The sequence below is a fragment of the Alosa alosa genome, chromosome 8 (genome assembly GCF_017589495.1).
Source record: "Alosa alosa isolate M-15738 ecotype Scorff River chromosome 8, AALO_Geno_1.1, whole genome shotgun sequence".
NCBI classification, from domain to species: Eukaryota; Metazoa; Chordata; class Actinopteri; order Clupeiformes; family Clupeidae; genus Alosa; species Alosa alosa.
In genome coordinates, this window is record NC_063196.1 from 5009200 (window position 1) to 5029679 (window position 20480).

The window sequence follows — 20480 nt, forward strand, 5'->3', positions numbered from 1 at the left end:
GAAAAAAAGCCTACCCCACATAGGCTATGCTGCATTAAGTTGTAGGCCTATGTTTTCGATGCGTACCTAACAAAAAAGTAACTTCAATGTTTGACGAATTAATTGCTATAGCTATTTGCATGGGTGCAGTATTTTGGACATAAAAAAGCAATAGGCTAGCAGTTCACTGAAATGCTTAGGCCATGAAACAATGAAGTTGGACTTGAAACAGCATTGTAGCATAGGCTGCTTCAGAAACTGCAGTTACTTTTTTGTAAGAGGTAGACTACAATCAAGGGTAAAAACAGAACGCATAGGCCTAATGTAGCTGACTACACCTTATGATTATCAATGGACCGTATCAGATGGCTCTGGACCGTATGTGCGAGTATATTTTCTGTAGGCCGTACCAAAATGGATAGTAGTCTATTAAAGAGTGCCATCTGCCATGGTATTGAACAATCACTAAAATCATCACTGCAAATAATCAGATTTCCTTCTCAAACAAAACAAATTAGCCTAGGCGACACAAGCGTAATTCCTAGTTTATTTCTGATGACGAACTTGGGGGCGGCATTTCTACTGTAGCATGTCGTCTCCATAGCAACCAGAGGAGTTGCTGCAGTGCGTTTGCGTGGTCTCTTAGTGTGCGTGGATTATATTATTAGAAAAGAGTAGCCTACTTCACGTCGCAGTGGTATTTAAAAAGTCTAGCTGAATATCACGGGATGAAAATATGTTTTGCATCCCTTGTCCATTGTAGACAATCAGTTGATTCCATTCGATAAAGGATGTTATTTCGAGGCACGCAGAGCCCATACCAGGCTAACTCTATCGTTAGTAGCGATAACGACATAACGTTAAACCTACGTGCCAGCTAGTCAAAGCTTATCGTTACAAGTCGCTAACCAGCACTGATGAAAAGCTGCAAGGCGGAATTGGCCCTGAGGCGACCAGATAACGTTAGTTTGCTTACTCTTCGGATAACCTTGTAACGCAATAATTTGTTTGCATTTTTGGTTGGATCTCGTCTCTGCTGTGGACTAACGTTACCGCTCCAGCTGAAGATATCATGCTAAATAGTTTCAGGAGACTGTAAAATAACGAATGCATCAGCTTTGAGGAGCTATAAAACTCATTTTGTCGGAACTATTTTTTTTTTATCTGCGCCGAATTAACCCAAGAAAGTAAGATTAAATTGGTTGGCTCGCTCCAGCCAACTAGTCAAGATCTCAAAGGAGTTTTATCTTTACCATCCAAGATAAGTATTCAAGACGAAGACGAAGAAAGTCATTTGGGGGGTCGGGGATTCCGAGTGTTCTGTGTCGTATCAAGTCACAACCAATCCCTCTTCATTGGAAATACACGACCAGGTTTTGGGAATGTTTGGAGGCGTAGGGAACTCTCTCCATCAGTGCTGCCCGATGAGTTCTGAAGCATCATCGTAGGCTAACCTTCAAGAGACATCTCGTGGGTGGAACAGCATTCTCCCAAATCAAAGGCATCACATCCCTCATTCACAAGTTGGAGTCATGATCACGACAGAGCTTTAACATTTACGAATAGGCTACCATCACTTAAGGGAAAATAACCTAACACAGATGTTCGTCAGCAAAATGACTTTGAATCAGTCCGGTCTGTTTGGACAAATAGATGATCTGCAAGACCTCACATTCATCGAAAGACCAATACGGAGGAGTTTAAAGGTATTTATGAACCAGTGCTTCATGTAGTCTCTGGTGATGCTTTTTTACCAGCTGTTGGTTTAAAGCACAATTGTGTTGATAATTTGACAATTCATCATAACATGTTTAACTGTTCAGACTAACTGAATGGCAAGTCTTAGATTCTGTGTAGGCCTACTGTAATACACTGCTGACGTTATGGTAGGTAGGCAGGATATCCTACTACCTTTACCTTAATTTGATGCGTTGATGTGCATGTGCAATCAGAAGTAAATTGCAGTCTACAGGTTACCAACAGACTCTAACCAATTTTGTAGTGTATTTGTTGGTGATGAGAAATATTGCATCTATGGATTATTTTGTGTTTCTGACGGGATGCGCCATAACGTTACTTTAGGTGCACGAGGTGAGTTGCACCGTGATTTCGCCTATAACCTGTATAGGAGGATGCGCCGGGGGTTGCCCACTTTTCCTGCGTGACGCAGTTTCTGTCAGCTGCAAGCATCACCGGTTCTCCCCCACCCGCTCTCACGCCCCTTCACTGCGGAATGAGGAGGATTTCCACAGAATGTCCAGACCCCCAACACACACACACACACACACACACACACACACACACACAAAAGCACACACACCCTGTCTACCCTCCGTTTTGCGCGTGCACACACACGCACACAGCTACCACTAATCCCACTATCAGTTTTCATTCATACAGTCCACCGGTTGCCTTGCAGCTGTTAACTAAGTGTAACGGATGCCAGCTAGCTTAGCTGTGCTTGTGGAACGTTGGTAAACCTCACTCCCCGACGCTGCATGCGAGCCAGTAGCCTGGGCTATTGGCTCAATTGTTAGCTCGCCTCCCGATCCGAGGTGCTGCTGTTCGCGGGTTCGAGTCCGGGCGTGTGCAGGGCTGAATCGCGCAGGTTCAACACAACGCAGGTTACATAAGCACTGACTTTCTACTGTTAGCCAATGCAAATGTGGTTAGCTCTCATATGTGGTGTCTTCTGCATGCTTTGCATTTCTCCACCAAAGCTTGGCGATCTCCCTGTATAGGTGAGGAAGGGGTTACTCTTAACTTGCTTTGGAGAGGTCCTGATGTATATGCGGGGGATATAGAGCCCACGCAAGAGGAGGTGTTCTGCTCTGCTTCTGTGTTTTTTTCATCCCTCCTCCTCTTATTTTTTCCTTTCATGTGGGGAGGATCCACAGTGAGAAGGTGAGGTGGTGAATAGAGAAGCCCTCAAGTAATAGATAGTGCATGCACCCACCCACACACACACCCCCTCACACACACACACCCACAGCCCCCAGTCCCCCACGCACACTCCTCCTACGCGAATGGTTTGTCGTGCAGTGCTGCAACCTCCTCTCGTTTGGCTGAGTCATCGCCAAGCCGTGATGGAAGCTTGGCCAATTTACTGACCGCCACACCGGCCCTTAGCCAAGCCCAGCCTCCAGCTAACTGCATGGAGTTGCCTCCCTTTGAGTGTATTGTAGAGCTGTTCACATAACCAAGTCACTGAAAAGATGCTGTGTGAATGAAGCTGTATCAAGTGTGCACACACATCTCTCTCTCTCTCTCTCTCTCTCTCTCTCTCTCTCTCTGTGTGTGTGAGTCTCTGTGTATGTTTGAGAGTGTGTGTGCATTGAATTGATTGGTGCTCTTGAAATGGTATTTCAAGTTGTCTTGGGGCAACTCAGAATGAATCTCTCTTTTTATAGACTGCTGAGGAGATTGACAAGCTGACTGTGGATGAAGACTTAAATGACATTGAGCGAGCAGTTTACCTGCTCAGGTAAGCACATGTGGTGATTCAGGGCTGTATTAACTCTTTTTTTTCTTACCACTGGTGCTATAGAAGTAGCACAATCCACAAAATCTCTAGCATCTGTATGTAGTTACAAGCACCTCATCTGTAGGCTACACTCTAGAAAACATTTTAAATTAGGTGTCACTGGTGCTAAGCTCGTAATTCATCCATAGTAGACTGATTGTTTTGTTTTGTAGCATACCCAAGTAAGCAGCAACTACAACATCAACAGAAGAGTTTTTCTGTTTGAAGATGATTTTCCTTTTTTCTCACTTGCACTCACAGAGAAATGTTTATTCAGCTGAAACCTATTTGTTCCAATGTGTCTTGATGCGCACATGCTGCTGTTGTAGGCTCATTTACTGTGGATGAATGTCCATGATCTTACCTGTCAGAGGATTGTGATTGAATGTGATGGACTATGGAGTTACGTGTCTAAATACGTGTCTAAAATAGATGGCAGCACTGCAAGACTGGCAGGCTGGTTGTCAGTCATATGCTTTAAATGAAGAAACCATCCAGGGCTGTGTATTAACATGTTTTGTTCATAGCACTGGTGCTACAGAAGTTGATTGTTTTGTAACACAATCCACAAAATATCTAGCATCGGTATGTAGTTGCAAACACAGAATCTGTAGGCTACACTTTAGAAAACATTTTAAATTAGGTGTCACCGGTGCTAAACTGGTAAATCATCCATGGCACAGATTGATTTTTTTGTAGCATGTGCTACATATAGGCCTGTGTAGCACTACAGCCCTACCATCCCTGAGCACCTGGACTGTGTGCAATCTTAACCAGGGTGTCCTGTCCTCTTTGCTATGATCTCCCCATAGTCTCAGAGGTCTGGTCATAACACACATTTTGGATTTGATTATGGGGCGTGTTTTAACTTATACAGAGGAAAAAATGTCTGCACACAATTGGATAGACCTACAACCAATCAGAGCGACAAAATATCTAAATCCCCTAGGGACTTATTAGTGTTACCGTTACCTTAACTAACAACAATCTAACGTGCTGCAGTAGGCCTACAGTACTGCGGTGGCTGAAATATTCCCAAAACACAAATACAACAAAACAACGGCTGTTATTAAAGGGACACCAGGCAACGTTTTCGTGTTAATTACTCTTCTTCGTAAATCGGTATATGGTTAAATGACTCATTACAGGGCGAATGAAGACTCTCTCGCCCGCCCCTACTGCCTGTAGGAAGAATGTCCCGCTTGCAAGTTCAGTGTATCCTACCCGCCGACCGAAGCAGGATCAATTACATTAGTGGTCCCCAAACTACGGCCCGCCACCTCATTTTGGGTGACCCCCCAAAACATGTCCGTGGTATATAGCATCTGGCCCGCACGGGAGTACGACATCGTCAAACTATAACCTCCGTAATTTCCCCCATTCATTCTCTATGGCGAGTCTTACTGTAACAGTACACATGTAATACTCTTTTTGTCCACTGGTGGTTGTTTTGGCGCTGTTTTGCGTTTGCCATCGAAAACGGAATGAAATGTAGGCCTACCTGCAAACAATGTAAGATGCCTATGCTGACTGCATCAGTGCTCAAAGTATTCTAAAAGTAACTTCTATTTAAGTCATATTTTTGGGACTTTTTGGGATAATTATTTCTATTTTTTATTCACTTGTTCAAATGTTCATACAAATTCACAATTCACAAAGTTCTCATCGGGTGAGTGAAAGTGGTCATTTCAGATGTTTTTGCCAGCACTTCATAAAACTCTCATAGTTTGAGAACTTTAAATTCTTTGTAGGATATTGCTTGTTCACAACTTTAGCTGTGTAGGCAAAGACACAGAGTTCAGAGTTCACACATTTGGAATAAAATATACTTTTGGGACTCCCTGCTAATACTTTTAGGAGTGCTTAAGTCTTTTTTATTAGTATTGTTTCATTTGAGCTACATTTTACACTGATATGGCATGATGGCAATATAAACACAGCTAACAAGGGAATTAGATTGCAGTAGCCTATGATTAAATGTAATGAAATATTCAACTAGGTAGACTGCTGTTATTCACAGTTCTAAGCTATTTATGGTTACTGATATACTCCGAGTCTCTGGCCCTCTCTTAGAGCCAGGCATAGTGAGCTGGCCCTCAGAAGAAAAAGTTTGGGGACCACTGAATTACATCCTCAGAGGCAGGCTACTAAACGCTAGCGATTGTTGCAAACGTGTGTATAATGGCAGAGCCGGCGAAAAAGCAGCGAAAACCCTTGATGGAAGATGCAAAGAAAAGGAAAAGAGCTTCAGACCGAGCAAAGGGGGAGTTTCGTAGAGAAAAAGCATCAGGCTTGCCTGGTGTCCCTTTAAAAATAAAAAGTTAGTTTATTCCATACAACAAAGTAATTGCGGAGGATGTCAATTTGAAAGGCGGTTTCTTCAGCACACACTACCAACATGTGAAGTGCTGTGACATTATCTTTATATATAAAGCCCGCCCAAATGATTGGCCCAAACACATCTTACCCAGGCACACAGTATAGACTTCTCAATGGAGCAACACCAGACCAAATTTCCTGCAGTCAAATTTTGTGGGCAGGGTAAACTCTGGCTGGCTTCCAGGCTAGGAACAATCAAAAGGATGCTTGGGTCTAAACATGGGTCATGAGAAGGCTTTGTGAAAGCTGAGTAGAAAGTGGCTGATCTGATATAGGAAGAAATCATCAGTGGTGAATGGTGCTTGAAGCAATTTGCCGGTAGAGCTTACGGTGATGATACATAGGACAACTTTTTAAACAATGTTGCCAGGCAATAACATGACTTGTTCCAAATGTTCTTGGACGATAAGTTGTCTGCTGATGATTTAAGTCTGCCTGGCAAGAATTAGTTTGGTAACATGAGTGTGAAACCGCCCAAACAACATAGGTCAATAACACGGCCCATTTCTCAAAAAGTTGCCTGGCTATAATCTTTTTCAGGAGGAGAGTGAGTGAGCATTTAGCCTACTGCAATCCAATACCACAATTTCAGCACATTTTCCTCAGATATTAAACAGTTGTCAGCAAATGCTGATACATTACATTAGTGCATTTGGCCCTGTATGAACCTTATTATCTACCCTAACCCCAAAACAGAAAAAGTTGGGACGTTGTGTAAAATGTGAATAAAAACAGAATGTAATCATCTGCAAATATCTTAAACTCATATTTAGTTGAAAAAAGGACACAGACAACATATCAAATGTTGAAAATGACAAATTTGACTATTTCATGGAAAATATATGTTAATTTTTGAATTTGATACCAGCAACATGTTTCAAAAAAAGCTGGGACGGGGGTAACAAAATGCTGGATAAATGTGTAATGATAAAGAAATTAAAAGGAGGAGTATTTCACAACTAATTGGGGAAACTGGCAACACGATTGGGTATGAAAAAGTGCATCCCAGAGAGACAGGGTCTCTTAGAAGTAAAGATGTAGGGGTATTCATCACTCTGTATAAACCTGTGTGCACAAATGATGAAACAATGTAATTTTAATGCTTCTTAACATGAAATTGTGAAGTATTTGGGGAGTTCATTATCAACAGGACATATTTTATTAAAACATTCAGAGAATCCAGAGTAATCTTTGCAAACAAGGAAAAGAGCTGAAAAACAAATTGGATGGCCGTGGTCTTTTGGACCCCAGATGGCACTGCATCAACACCAAACCTCTGATGACCATTCTCTATGTGCACAGTTTGATTCTCAATTCAAAAACTGCAGCAAAAATTGTAACAGCCAAAACAGCCAACATTTTATTGAGACATGATACAGAAAATACCACTGTCTTATCTGGGCATGAGCTTGTTTAAAATGGACTGAGGTAGCAAGGAAAAAGGTCCTGTGGTTACAGTAGACCAATCAAAATTTGCCATTCTTTTTGGAAATCATGGACTCATCTATGCTAAAGAGGAGAGGGTCTATCCAAGTATCCAACCTATCCAACTTGTTTTAGTGCTCAGTTCGAAACCCAATATCTAGCATCTAGTGGAGGAGCATTAGTGCCTACAGCATGGGCATCTTGCACATTTGGCAAAACACAATCAATTCCTGAATGATGTGTATACAGGTTTTGAGCATCATACTGCCACCCAGGCAATGGCAATGGATTATTTCAGGAAAACAATGGCAAAATTAATTCTGCACATATTTAAACAGTATTTGGGGCAGCCGTGGCCCACTGGTTAGCACTCTGGGCTTGTAACCGGAGGTTTGCCGGCTCGAGCCCCGACCAGTGGGCCGCGGCTGAAGTGCCCTTGAGCAAGGCACCTAACCCCTCACTGCTCCCCGAGCGCCGCCGTTGAAGCAGGCAGCTCACTGCGCCGGGATTAGTGTGTGCTTCACCTCACTGTGTGTTCACTGTGTGCTGTTTGTGTTTCACTAATTCACCGATTGGGTTAAATGCAGAGACCAAATTTCCCTCACGGGATCAAAAAAGTATATATACATACATACATACATATATGTATTTCTCCATAGAGGAAGAGTCCAGGTGCTAAAATAGCCTGTCTGTAGTCAAATTAGGTGCATAATGGAATGAAAAACATGACTGAGAATACCCAACTGTTGAGCAACTGAAATCCTATATCAGGGAGTAATGGGACAACATTTAATTCTCAAAACTTTAGCAACTGGTCTCCTCAGTTCCTAAACATTTAATTGCATTAAATGAAGAGGTGAAGCAGCACAGTGGTAAACATTCCCTGTCCCAACTTTTTTAAAAACATGTTGCTGGCATCAAATTTAAAATCAACATATATTTTCTGTGAAATAGTCCAATTTTCATTTTCAACATTTTATATGTCAATGTCCTTTTTGCTGCTAAATACGGGTTTTCGAGACTTGTATGTTATCACATTCTGTTTTTATTTGCATTTTACACAACGTCCCATCTGATTTGGGGTTTGGGGTTGTACCTGATTGCAGATAGTAGTCATATCATATCACTTTTGAAATACCCCTGATCTAGGGATCATATATAGTGTCATCATTTGCTCAGTGGAATAGATCGAGGTTGTAGGCACAGTAAATACCGCAAGACAAGACAGCTGAGGGTAGATCACAGTGCCACAGTGCATTCTCCTCCCTGTTATACCCCAGTCCCACATTTGCCACAAAGCAGAGATCATGTTTTAGTTTGTTTTGATATCCATTGCACATTCGACACTTTGTAGGAAAATTTCCACTCCGGTGCTGGACGAGGTGAATTAGCGTCTCGCTTACTGAAGCGTATCGAGGTCGTGCCACCAGAGCTGTCCGTCCCGTAACAGCTTCTTCCCTTGTCCCGTCATCCGGCAAACCGTTGTATGGCGCCGTGGCCGGGTACCAGCGCTGCGGGTGTCATCACGACTGTACGCGCCCTCATGCATAATAAAAGGCCAAAGGGTGGCGTTTGATGGATCTGTCCATGCCTGTCCTGCTAAAATCAGTGGCATCGTGCGGCACCCGATGAGTGACCCTTTCTTTATCCTGTACTGCGTGGGTACAGGTGGAATGTCAACACAGGCAGAGAGCGAGCGTACAATGGAGGATTTGGCCGGCCATTGAACTTGCATAGGTTAGCTCTGATTACAGTAGGGCAAAGTGGGTTCTCGGGAGGGGTCCGATGAGTTTGATCGGGTATCCAGGGAATCTTTAGTGCTAATGGGCATTTTGTCAAACGTCCAAAATATCACTTGAAAAGTAAAGTTGGACGGGCAATTTTACCGGGCTGGTTTTAGTTTGCAGAGCTGAAGAAAGTAAATAAGAAGTGGACAAGTCATTTATGTTCAAGCAGCCATACCCAGCTTGGGGCTGATGGCTAATAAAACCAGCTCAAAAGCTATACTCAACCCTTGTGTTTACATACAGTCAAGGGCTTGTTCTGCATGATTAAGAGCTTGTAGTAGAGCCCCATATTTCATGGACGGTTAAGTGTATTGACTCAAGTCCTCCTTGGCTGCACAGAGCAGAGGTCTAATGGCACTCGGTGACCACTTTTCCTGTCACTGTCAGATGAAAGATAACCTCTGTAACGGCAATGCAGGTGACCTTTGGTCCAGAAGAAAATGGTTTCATCAGAAGCCTAAAAGAAAAAATGGACAAGTGGATGTTGCTGATCGATCGAAGGGGTTTCAGATCTGAATCGGTCCTCTCCTTCCAGGCTGTTAACCCATAAAAGCTGCTTTCCTTCTCTGCGCTAATTATGGGCCAGATTCATTCTGTTCCCCGACTCCCATGGGTAGAAAACTAGTTCCCGAGAACAATGTAATTGCCTCTGTTGGCGATTCACTTCAAATGGTGGGAAGTGAGCTGCCAGGCACTCTGTGAAAGGTTGAGACAAGAGAGGGGGAGTAGAGTAGGCCTGTTATAACACTGACATCTTTGGGGGCACTCTTTTTGATTCAGCTCCCCACCACACAACAAGGCAGCAATTTGTGATGCGTCCTATTTTAGTGTGCGCTAACACTGGTGCTAGACATCCTACAGAGATTTCAATCAAATGTTCTTTCTGGAATGTGGAGTTTTGGAAAAATGCATGTTGAACTGAATTTGGTCACTGGAGAAAATAATCTTCATGTCCATTTACCTGAATATGTAGGCTAAGCTCTTGTCTTCATAAATGGGCGTTAGCATATTTGTTGTGTCTGTATATTTGATATAACCAAGGCCTGTTAATTTAGCCTAATCAACAGGTTAATGAAAGACATTATTTTGAGTAGGCTCGTGCAAGACAGTAAGTAGGCTAAAATAATAGCTAGGCTACTTTGTTACCAATGAATATTCCAAGTTATGCTCATTTTCTCGTAACTTAATCTATATGCTGTTTCAGTAGGTTGTTCCAGATCAGTGGCCATCTTATCAGTGGTTTCTCTCTGACCCCATAGAACAGTATCATACAGCAAGCGGGCATGTTTCAGGTGGCTTGGACATGTTTACTCACTCTGCCCGGTTGGACAGAGCATTCATCATGATACCTGTCATGATATGTGTTGGAGTTCAGAGCCATATCAGTCACATAATCTGAGCACAATCTTTACTACACACTTTTAATTGGGGCAGTGATGTTCAGGCAAGTGTTATGGCTGTTTTTGTCTGGCCATACAAGTCATGAAGGCTGTTAAGACTATTACTGTTTGTCTACACGGAATAGCCTAGTAAACGCCTCTCAGGAATTCTCACACTTAAGGTGGTAAGAGCTACTAAGTTATCAGGCTTTACATGATATGGAATAGGTTACTATTCTGACCACTCCCTGTCTTCTCTCTTCAGGGCTTAGTCACATATCCAGAGTCTTGCTCCATACTGTAGCTCATAGAGTTTAGGAGAACAGTAAAGAGTTCAGGAATACAAGCTGTAGTTAGTTAACCTATTGTGTAGGCCTATTGCTAGGTATTATGAATTTTAATGCTTTTTAATGAAACTGATTCTAATCTAATCATTGAACATCTGCTAAATAGAAACTTGAGAGTTTGTTTGCTGTAGTCTTGCTGTTGTTTTGGTGAATACTCAGAATTGTAAATGCTAAGATGAGTGTGTTGACTCCAACTGATACATGAATAAAATATTAAAGTAGGCTTATCCTAACTTTTTGCATAATGCACAGTACAAGTTGTGTCAGCAGCATCAGAGAGCACAGTGGTTTAAAATACCTTTAATATTTGATTGGATATGGAAACAGTGTAGCCACCACGTCCACTGGCTTAAATGGCCTGTTCATCTCTCCTCACATTCGATAGAAGACTGATATGAAAGCAGAATAGAGCAGTCGGCCATCTGAAGTGTTAGTCGATGTCCAGAGGCAGGTGGTGGTCAGTGGCGCCCACCCAACCTCAGTCATACTGCAGTGCTGTGTCCCGCAGACCCTACTCTTCTAGTCTCAGCAGATTAAAAACTTTCTTATCTCATCCCTCCCTCCCCCCCTCTCTCCCCTCTCTCTTCTTCTCTCTCTCTCTCTCTCTCTCTCTCCTAACTCTCCTCACCTGCCCCTCTCTCTCTGTCCTCTCTCTCTCCTCCTTCTCTCATAACTCTAGTCCCTCTTTCTCTCTCCCCTCTCTCTTCTCCTTCTCTCTCCGAACTCTCCTCCCCCCCCCTCTCTCTCCTCCTTCTCTCATAACTCTCCTCCCTTCCTCCCTCTCTCTCTCTCTCTCTCTCTCTCTCTCTCTCCTCCTTCTCTCCTAACTCTCTTCCCTCCCCCTCTCTCTCTCTTTCTCTTTCTCTCTCTCCTAATTATCCTCCCTCTCATCTCTTCTCTCTCCTCTCTCTCCGCTCCTCTCTCTTCTTCTCCACTTCAGGACCCAGTGCTGGCTTAGGAATTAGACTGGAGCTGGCTCAAAAGGAAGCGGTCAAGGTTTTGACTGCCTCCTGTTGTACTGGCAACAGAGAAGTGAGAGAATAGAGTGTGCTGCCGTCTCCCTGAGCGCACGTCAGAACGGGAGCTCAGCGAGTGCGTCACGGTGACAGTGAGTCACACTGGTGACGCAGCGCTCCGCACACCACACACATATTTGTATCGGGGTGTTGTGAACGAGAGACCCAAGGCCCAGGTATGCAAATTCTGTGTCTGAAGGTTTGAGAGAGAGAGACAGAGTGTATAAGCTAAGACAGAGAGTGAAAAAAGACAGAGATAGTGAGGAGAGACGGAGAAAGAGAGTGCAGTGGTTTGTGAATTCACAACGACAGGCCAGTGCACTCTGTGTGTGTGTGTGTGTGTGTGTGTGTGTGTGTGTGTGTGTGTGTGGTGGAAAGAGAGCTGACGGCTCCACAGTCAAGCCGATGCTGACCCAGACGTGATGGATCTGGCAGGGGGAGTCGAAGACAGCGAGCCAGGAGGGAAGGTAGGCTGAGCTAGAACCAGTTCACCCTGCCAAGGCTGCCGCTGCCAGGGGCTTTGCATCTCAAGTGGCGCAGTGACAAGAGAGAGGGAGAGAGCGAGTGAGCAAGAGAGAGAGGGAGAACGAGAGAGAGAGAGGCCCCTCGCCTGGCGTCATCGCTAACCGCTGGCGCTGGCGCGGCGTTTTGCTTGTTTTGTAACCCCCCGCGTCACTTGCTAAATCACAAAAGCCATCAGGTTTCATCTCGGAGCTGCGTGGAAATGAGGCACAATCAGTCGAGCCAGCCTCAGCTATTCCCCAGCCGGAGTGCACCAGCATGCATCAGCTAGATAGCGTCGCTGCTGACTCAGTCTACTCTGGATGCCCCGCGAATTTCATTGCCTCCACGCATCATCAGTCTACATGCCCAAAGCTCTCCCTGGCCGTGCGAGAGATTTTGGTGAATGATGATGATGTGACATTATTGTCACACTATTCAAATGATGCTGTCATTTCAGTGTAGCGTGGTGTTATTAAGTTAGCCTGTTTTGTTTGACTCCACATTTGTGTTTTGACATCATATTGAGGTTGTGTGAAGCAGATTTAATGTGCCAGTGGTGCATCCATATTATTGTTGCTGATAGTTAGCCTAACCATTTTTTTAATGAGGCAATATATGGAAAGCTCTCAGTCCACTGGAACTGTTTGGATTCAGTTGTAAATGGTTGGTCGATGCTGGAGTTTGTAAGAGGCTTGTTAAACAGGGACAGATTATTTATCATTTATCAACTGAGTGTAGAAACCTGTGTAGATCTGAGCGCAGAAATCACCTTACGACGGGGCTCACATGTGATTCATGAAACTTTCGTATCACTGCAGTTCCAGCATAAGAATAAACTTTTGCTGATAAATGTGGCGGTTGGAAACAAGCGTCATTTAAATATCATGCCCCTATATATGCTCGTTTTAAAGGCCTCGACCCTAGAATTTACGACATGGAGGTGCATTATACTAACCTGACTCTCGCCAGATGAATTTCGTTTCGCCTAGCTCCACTCATCCATCTGGGATCGCTCCATTGGAGTGGTGTTTCAGAGGGCTGGGCCTTATCAAAAATCCTTGCATATGATCGGATAAGCCACTTGACGTGCTACTTTAACCACTCACACCGAAGCCAACCCGTGACGCTGAGAACAGTCTCACAATCGCTTCTACGCTACGTCACATCTATGAAACTCCCGCCCTGCATCCTGATTGGCTCTACCATAAAATCTGGTGCCGAAATCACTTTCAACGGAAGCGATCCCAGATGGATGTGAGGGGAGGCGGAGCTAGGCTGAACGAAAATCATCTGGCGAGAGTCAGGTTAGCATTATACGTCCAAAATGTAACATCATACTGTAACATCAACATAAGCTTACATGTCAACATACATTAAGGCAAGTAGGCTAAAATGTGCAGGAAACATCTTAGGTCCAAGATATTCCATGAATTCAACTCTTCAACTTTCCAATCCTCCGCCGATTTACTGCTGCACCGTGCTATGCCGCCTCAAAAACTTGCGTACATGAGTTGAGACTTGACGTGAGATTCGAACGTAGCCACCGCTCCCGTTCAAATTGATAAATGCCATGCTTTGCTTACACCTGTCCCACACCTGTTTTATGTTGTACGCACGTTTCATAAATGAGCGCAATTGTGCCTATACCTGGTTGGAAGGATCCGATCCCAGTCATTTCATTCTTGTAATGCCATGTGTCTATGCACTCAATGAATCTGCATGCAAGACAACCTTTGATGTATCAATTGGGTAACAATTGTAGCAATGGTAACAATTAACAATAGACTAAGTTTACATGAAGCGAACCATAAGTGGCATATTGCCAGTTGGGTTTTATGACTCCAACCTTAGGTTGTCTACCATGTCCTTTGAGTTACCACTCTATTTCTTTAAAGTTTTGGGGGGAGCAAGTTGGCTACAAGAGCAGTACTTTCTTCTTGGAAATCAGAGCTTCACAGGGCGTGCCAAATGATAACTAATTGCAGTGTGGGCTTGGTGAAGGTCCCATTACCAAACTCTCCTGCTGGCACAACAACTCATGTGCCAAGTTCCACTCCCCTGTGCGAGCACCAACCAAACACTCAGCCTTCTCTCCCTCTTCCTTCTCATTTCTCTTCCCCCCCCCACACACACACTCTCCACACTGTTCCTCTGGCTCCCCTTGTCTGATATCTCGTGGGAGCTAAAGGCACACCTCAAGGAGGCTGAAGCAGTCTGACAGGAGGATTTCATGCACTAGCATTAGTATAGTAGTAGTAGTACTGTAGTAGTACCGTATTTTCCGGACTATAAGTCGCACTGGAGTATAAGTCGCACCAGTCAAAAAATGTATCATGAAGAGGAAAAAAACATATATATAAATATATGTTGCACCTGAGTCGCAGGACCAGCCAAACCATGAAAAAAAGTGTGACTTATAGTCCGGAAAATATGGTAGTATAGTATACAGTAGTATAGTATATATACACTTTTGATCCCGTGAGGGAAATTTGGTCTCTGCATTTAACCCAAGCCGTGAATTAGTGAAACACACACAGCACACAGCACACAGTGAACACACAGTGAGGTGAAGCACACACTAATCCCGCCGCAGTGAGCTGCCTGCTACAACAGCGGCGCTCGGGGAGCAGTGGGGGGTTAGGTGCCTTGCTCAAGGGCACTTCAGCTGTGGCCCACTGGTCGGGGCTGGCAACCCTCCGGTTACAAGTCCAGAGTGCTAACACGGCTGCCCCACGGCAGCATTAGCTTGCACGGCAGCTGTGATAGCAGCTCGAAATAGGCCGAGAGGTCTGAAAGGCTTTGTTTCCTGTTTTGGGAGTGTAGAGTGGCAGCACTATAAAGGAAGCAAAATGGAAGGGATGAGAAAGGAAAGATAGGTAGTTCAAAAGCACCTGGAGACTTGGCATGTAACCCAAGTTGCCTCGTGGATCCGTCATTTGTCAGACAGAACTAATTACCAATTCGCTTGTGAAGTGAGTCTTTTTACTTTCCGGCATCCCTCCAGGAAACGCGGATCCCATCGAGCATTCAGAGGCGGATCAAAGCGTCACCCCCCTCAGGAGTCCGGTTTCGTTATGGCGTCAATCAGCACCTGGTCTTTAATTGATTAAGTCAGCCTCGCCCGTGCAGGTGGCAGCTGCCTAGCGCACACAGGGCCCTCTCACTGAAGCGTTTCGTCAACAGAGCCGTGGCGAAGGTGTGTCTGGCATTATTGTCCATATTCAGCAGGAGCAACTGCCATGACCGCATTACCATCTTTCAGAACTCGCTTGGCAAGCACTGAAGCCTCCTGGTTATTAAATAACTGTCTTCCGACAAAGGCCACGCAAGGACGACCCATCCCTGAAAAAGTAATGAATACCTGTTTAGAGTTCATTATTTAGAGTGACACTGCGGAAGAAAACTGATAGACACAGAGCCACTTCTGGAACAACAGGACGTTTCCCTGAGGTGAAAGGCAGGAAAGAAGTAGTGAAAGTAAAAATATTACCGCAGCTCATATCAGGTTCAGTTGTTTTTGAAGCTGAATATCTGAAGCTCTACTTGCAGTATTTTTTGTGCCGTGTCAGGTTACCTCAAAGTACCCTGTGGTAAGATGATAAGATGATGGCACGATAACCTGATAAGAAAAATGCTCTTTGTGACAACCACTGTATCCTCTTCATGAAACTGACCCATGTCAATTCAAATAAATGCCCTGGGCCTCCAATGGTCTGTAAAATAAGTCCTGCCAAAGTATCTGCTTTTTAAATGCTGACACAGAACTGCTGCAGTGTTCTTTCCACTGATGTGCTTTTACCTTAGTGATGAATTAACATTTAGCATTAAGTCGATTAACTTTGCCTGACTAATATAGAGTAATGATCCAGGCATTTAGTTGGCTAATACTGTAAACATACGCCTTACTTGGCATTCATTCTTACCCATTTACATGGTTTATCATAGACTGCAAGTAAAGTGTTATGGACAAGCTGCCGCTGGGACAAGTGATTTTTGCATGGTAGTGATGAGATACAGACAAGAAACTGGAGAAAGAGAATCGGAATATTGCACCTGAGGCAGAAATGTAGCCTGTCTCTCAGCAACGCCCGATGGTCAGATTCAGTCTCTACTTCAGGCCATGCATGCAAAGGGAAAAAAGTAATTCACTTAGCTTGCAATCTGCTGTCCTCTCTCTCCATTTTAAGTGCCCTGAGAGCATACGCTCCAGGAGAAGAACTGGCTGTGCCACTAGCAACAGAATAATGTGCTCTCACTTTTACTCTCAATGAGGGGATGTTCTTTCAGAATAGGATGAGGTCCCCGCTTGATGCCAGCAGATTATTTCATAAAGTACCCAACATATCTGCAGCTATTTATTAGGAACAAAATAGTCAATTCTTAGCCAAGACAGACAACAACTCTGCTCCATTCTCTGTTGCTTTAAAACAAGGTTTCTTAATGCTATTGATTTGATTTGTTCTAATTAATTTTTTTTTCATCATCATGCATGATGGTGCTGTTTCCCCCCTCTCTTTGTTGGTTCGTCCGGCTCTCATCCTCAGCTCGGGCCAGGACGTCCAGCGGGCGAGTGTGATCGTGAACCTGCCAACGCTGGTGCGGCAGAACCCAGCAGAAACCTTCCGGAGGGTGGTGCCAAAAGTCAGGGTGAGCCAAAAAAACGCCCTCCTACCGTGTCGGCCCTATTCTTCTCTCTCTCTCTCTCATGCCTCTTATGGAAATGACCGAATCGACTCTACGTGGAAAACCATTGAGGTCATTCTCTACCCATTTCCTATAACCCCAACAGGAAGTGCTCCATGTTGCTGGGGTGGAGATGCAGCTAGCTGCGGCGAGTTCCTTCCTGACTATCCTCCAGGATGACATCGTCCTCATTCAGACTCACACCCACTCAATCTTGCAGATAGTCCTCCTCAACTTGGACCATCGGGAGACAGGTGAGCTCAGGTCAATCTCTCTCATGCATCAGTCCTGGTTTTCTAAAAGCCTTGTGTCCTTTGTAGGTTGGCAACCTTGTAAGACCCTAGAGGCTCCAGGTTGGCTCTGGTAACTGTCCAGCACCTTTCTCCACACTGGTCTCGAGTAATTTATTTTCTTTTCAGGGAGCTCCTGAGTTAAGACACTGTCTCCACTTGTTCTGTCTCTCCTTTTGTAACAGACATGGCACGTGTTCAGCCATTGGAACTCAGAACCTTCTACTGTTGCTGTTCCAGCTCAGTGCCACACGAAGTGGTTGTCTGGCACTGTGTTGTATTGTCCAGGCATTATTAGCATAGTGCATTACAAGGGCACATGACATTATTCTGCCTTCTCATTTCCATCTGCAGTGGTCAGCAATGCTTGGTTGGAGACTTTGCTCGCATCTATCGACGCTTTACCAAAGGAGACCATTAGGCAAGAGGTGATGGCATCTCTGCTTTTTTGAATTGTGCCAGAACAAGGCAACAACGTTTTTGAAAATATTAACAAAAAATTATTTTAAAGACAAAATATATTACAGAAATTCCTTTTTTAAAAATCAGAATCTCAGAGTAAAAATGAAATTAAACATTCTGTATTACAGAATTTTTCGTTTCTTTGAAAATGGATAACGTTTCACTGCTGGCTGAATGCACAACTTCATTTCACTGTCTGCCGTTTGATTGGACAGATCCTGAGTCCATTGGTGTCGAAAGCTCAGCTGTCACAATCTGTTCAGGCCCGCCTTGCCAGCTGTCGGATTCTGGGGAAGGTAGCGGGAAAGTTTGACTCCTCCGTGTGAGTTCTCTGGAGCAATCCCTCAACATCACACATCTGAACCAACAATAAATTAGATAGATTGCACTGAAATTAAGCCGTTCAGATGAAAGAATTTATTAAGCTTTTTTACAAAGCCTGCCTGAAGGCATGCAATACATATGCCACAGCTTATTAACACATAGAAATAAACATTACAGAAGGTACGTCCGCCCATATGAGCGCACACATACTGTGTAGTCATCTAAAGCACAACTCCCAAGTGTAATGCAATGTGCTTCCTCTTGTGTTTGAGTTTGTAAGATAATGTTGTGTGTTTGCAGAGTGAAGAAGGACCTGCTGCCCCTGGTCCGGTCGCTGTGCCAGGATGTGGAGTATGAGGTGCGCTCCTGCATGTGCCGGCAGCTGGAGGACATCGCCAGGGGAATTGGGTAAACTTTAAAAAAAGATCAGGAAAAGATGCAAAAGAAAAGACCCAAAATACACAAAATACTTCTGTGAGTGAACTGCCAAACAAAGTTAGGCAGACCAAGAAGACAGGTATAGTTGCTGTTTTGAAGGTGTTGTTTATTAAATAGGATCAGTGCACTGTGGCCAGCAAGTCTTAATTATATTTCATCCCCAGGGAAGTGCTACCTGTTAGTCTTTTAACCAGAATGCTATAGAGAGATTTGTGTACCTCTCAGCAGATGCTCTTTAGTGAGTTATGCCCCAGGTGTGAGTGACTAGCACAGCAGTCTACATCAACCCGCAAACATGCACACACCTCATGAATCACCACTAGCATAGGACAGAGACATTACCACATATGTACTCTCTCTCTCTCTCTCTCTCTCTCTCTCTCTCTCTCTCACACACACACACACACACACACACACACCAACACACACACAGACACTCCTATAAACACACAGACTCTCTCTCTCTCTCTCTCTCTCTCTCTCTCTCTCTCTCTCTGTCTATACCCCACTCCCACCCACACACAGTGTGCTTTCTGATTACTCTATTCTCCCACCTTCACCTGACAGAAATGCCAATAGGAGTGATGGCACCACACTGTGCGCGGCGCATGCTAATACATTCTCCTCAGGTAATGGTGAGGGGAGGAGATGGGAGGCTTGGCAGACTCCATCAGACAGGCTTCTGAAACTCCAGTCAAAACGGCCTCTGCCTCGCTCGCTCACCAACGGGGGGAAAAAAAAACAGAGAAGCCCTTCAGCTTGATGGTCTGCGATTCCCCCTGAGGCCAATGTGTCCGAGCTAAGAGAAAGAGATATTTGTCAGACTGCACAATTCCCCAGCGGGGGAGATCCAGGCCTGACAAACAAAGTCGTGAAAAGGCCACAGTTACATCTTTCATGGTCAGGTCCAATGGACGGTCACCTCAGCAATAGTTAAGCCTTGTGGCGTCCTAAATGGAAAAAATCTCTGCTTACACTGTTATACTGAAAAAATATTTGCTTACGCTGTTATACTAGGGTTGTGCCGATGGTTGACAGGCATTACGATGGAAAGCAACCATCGTGATGCCACTCCCCCACATGCCAGTCACTAATTCCTGCTGTAACAGGCTAAAACATAAAAAAACCTTTCCCTGAAAATGAAATTTAGCCTACTTTAAATGCTGTCAACCAAACAGTTATCACGTATTAGTCTACCATCTTGTAAAATAAAAGACTTATTAGTCTACCCTCTTATTTAAATAATTCCTGACTGTGACGTGAATGTGTAGCCTAATTATCTTTTTGTAGCCTACATGTCTCGCAGGCCTATAGCCTACATTGGACGTAATAGGTAGCCTAATGTTTTAGCAGAAAATATAGATTTATTATTGTTAGGCTATGACTAGGACATTCTAGCGCTCAAATATTTTTGCAAGGCTACAGCGAGCGCCAAATGCGTCCTTCTCCTCTGTGTTAAAATAAACCATTTCTTTCGTTAATTATAGGATCAGAAGGTAGCCTATTCGTCTTTCACTGTATGGCTTGTATTTCATGCATTTAGCAAAAGTCCCAGGCAGCAGCTGAGTGGTAATCGGAATTCGTTATTTGTAAAAGTGTTTTTACTTTGCCCTCCTATATATAGCCTGGACTGCGCGATCGCAGCCCTTTACTTTCACTTCCCGCCGCCCTCATAATCAGCATAGACGGTAGCCTGATAATGTGGAATGCTGCATAGTACTAAGATTTTAAATGAGTGACGACGATAGTAGTCTTAAGTAGCTCAGGTTGCACACGCAAGTGTGCAGTTGCACATGCAAGTGTTCAGATTGATTGTCTATCCGTCTTTCACAACAATTTTCTTGGAGCAGATCTTCCACACAACTTCGGTAGCCTGGTCAGTATGTCTCTCTTAGCTGTCCACTTTCATCAGGCCGTATAGCCTATATAATATATTTTTTATTT

At 44.1% G+C, this 20480-nt stretch overlaps 1 protein-coding gene across 2 annotated transcripts in view; it reads left to right on the top strand.

Annotated features, from left to right (window-relative positions):
• Positions 1–599: 599 nt before the first annotated feature.
• The window catches only part of ppp4r4 (protein phosphatase 4, regulatory subunit 4), a 41750-nt gene continuing 21869 nt past the window's right edge, over positions 600–20480 (top strand). For both annotated transcript variants that reach the window (XM_048250253.1, XM_048250254.1), the window contains exons 1-7: positions 600–1685; positions 3390–3463; positions 16884–16986; positions 17129–17276; positions 17667–17740; positions 17990–18096; positions 18399–18506. In XM_048250253.1, the coding sequence (XP_048106210.1) occupies positions 1581–1685; positions 3390–3463; positions 16884–16986; positions 17129–17276; positions 17667–17740; positions 17990–18096; positions 18399–18506 (719 nt within the window). In that variant the 5' untranslated portion in view covers positions 600–1580. The remainder of the gene's footprint in view (positions 1686–3389; positions 3464–16883; positions 16987–17128; positions 17277–17666; positions 17741–17989; positions 18097–18398; positions 18507–20480) is intronic.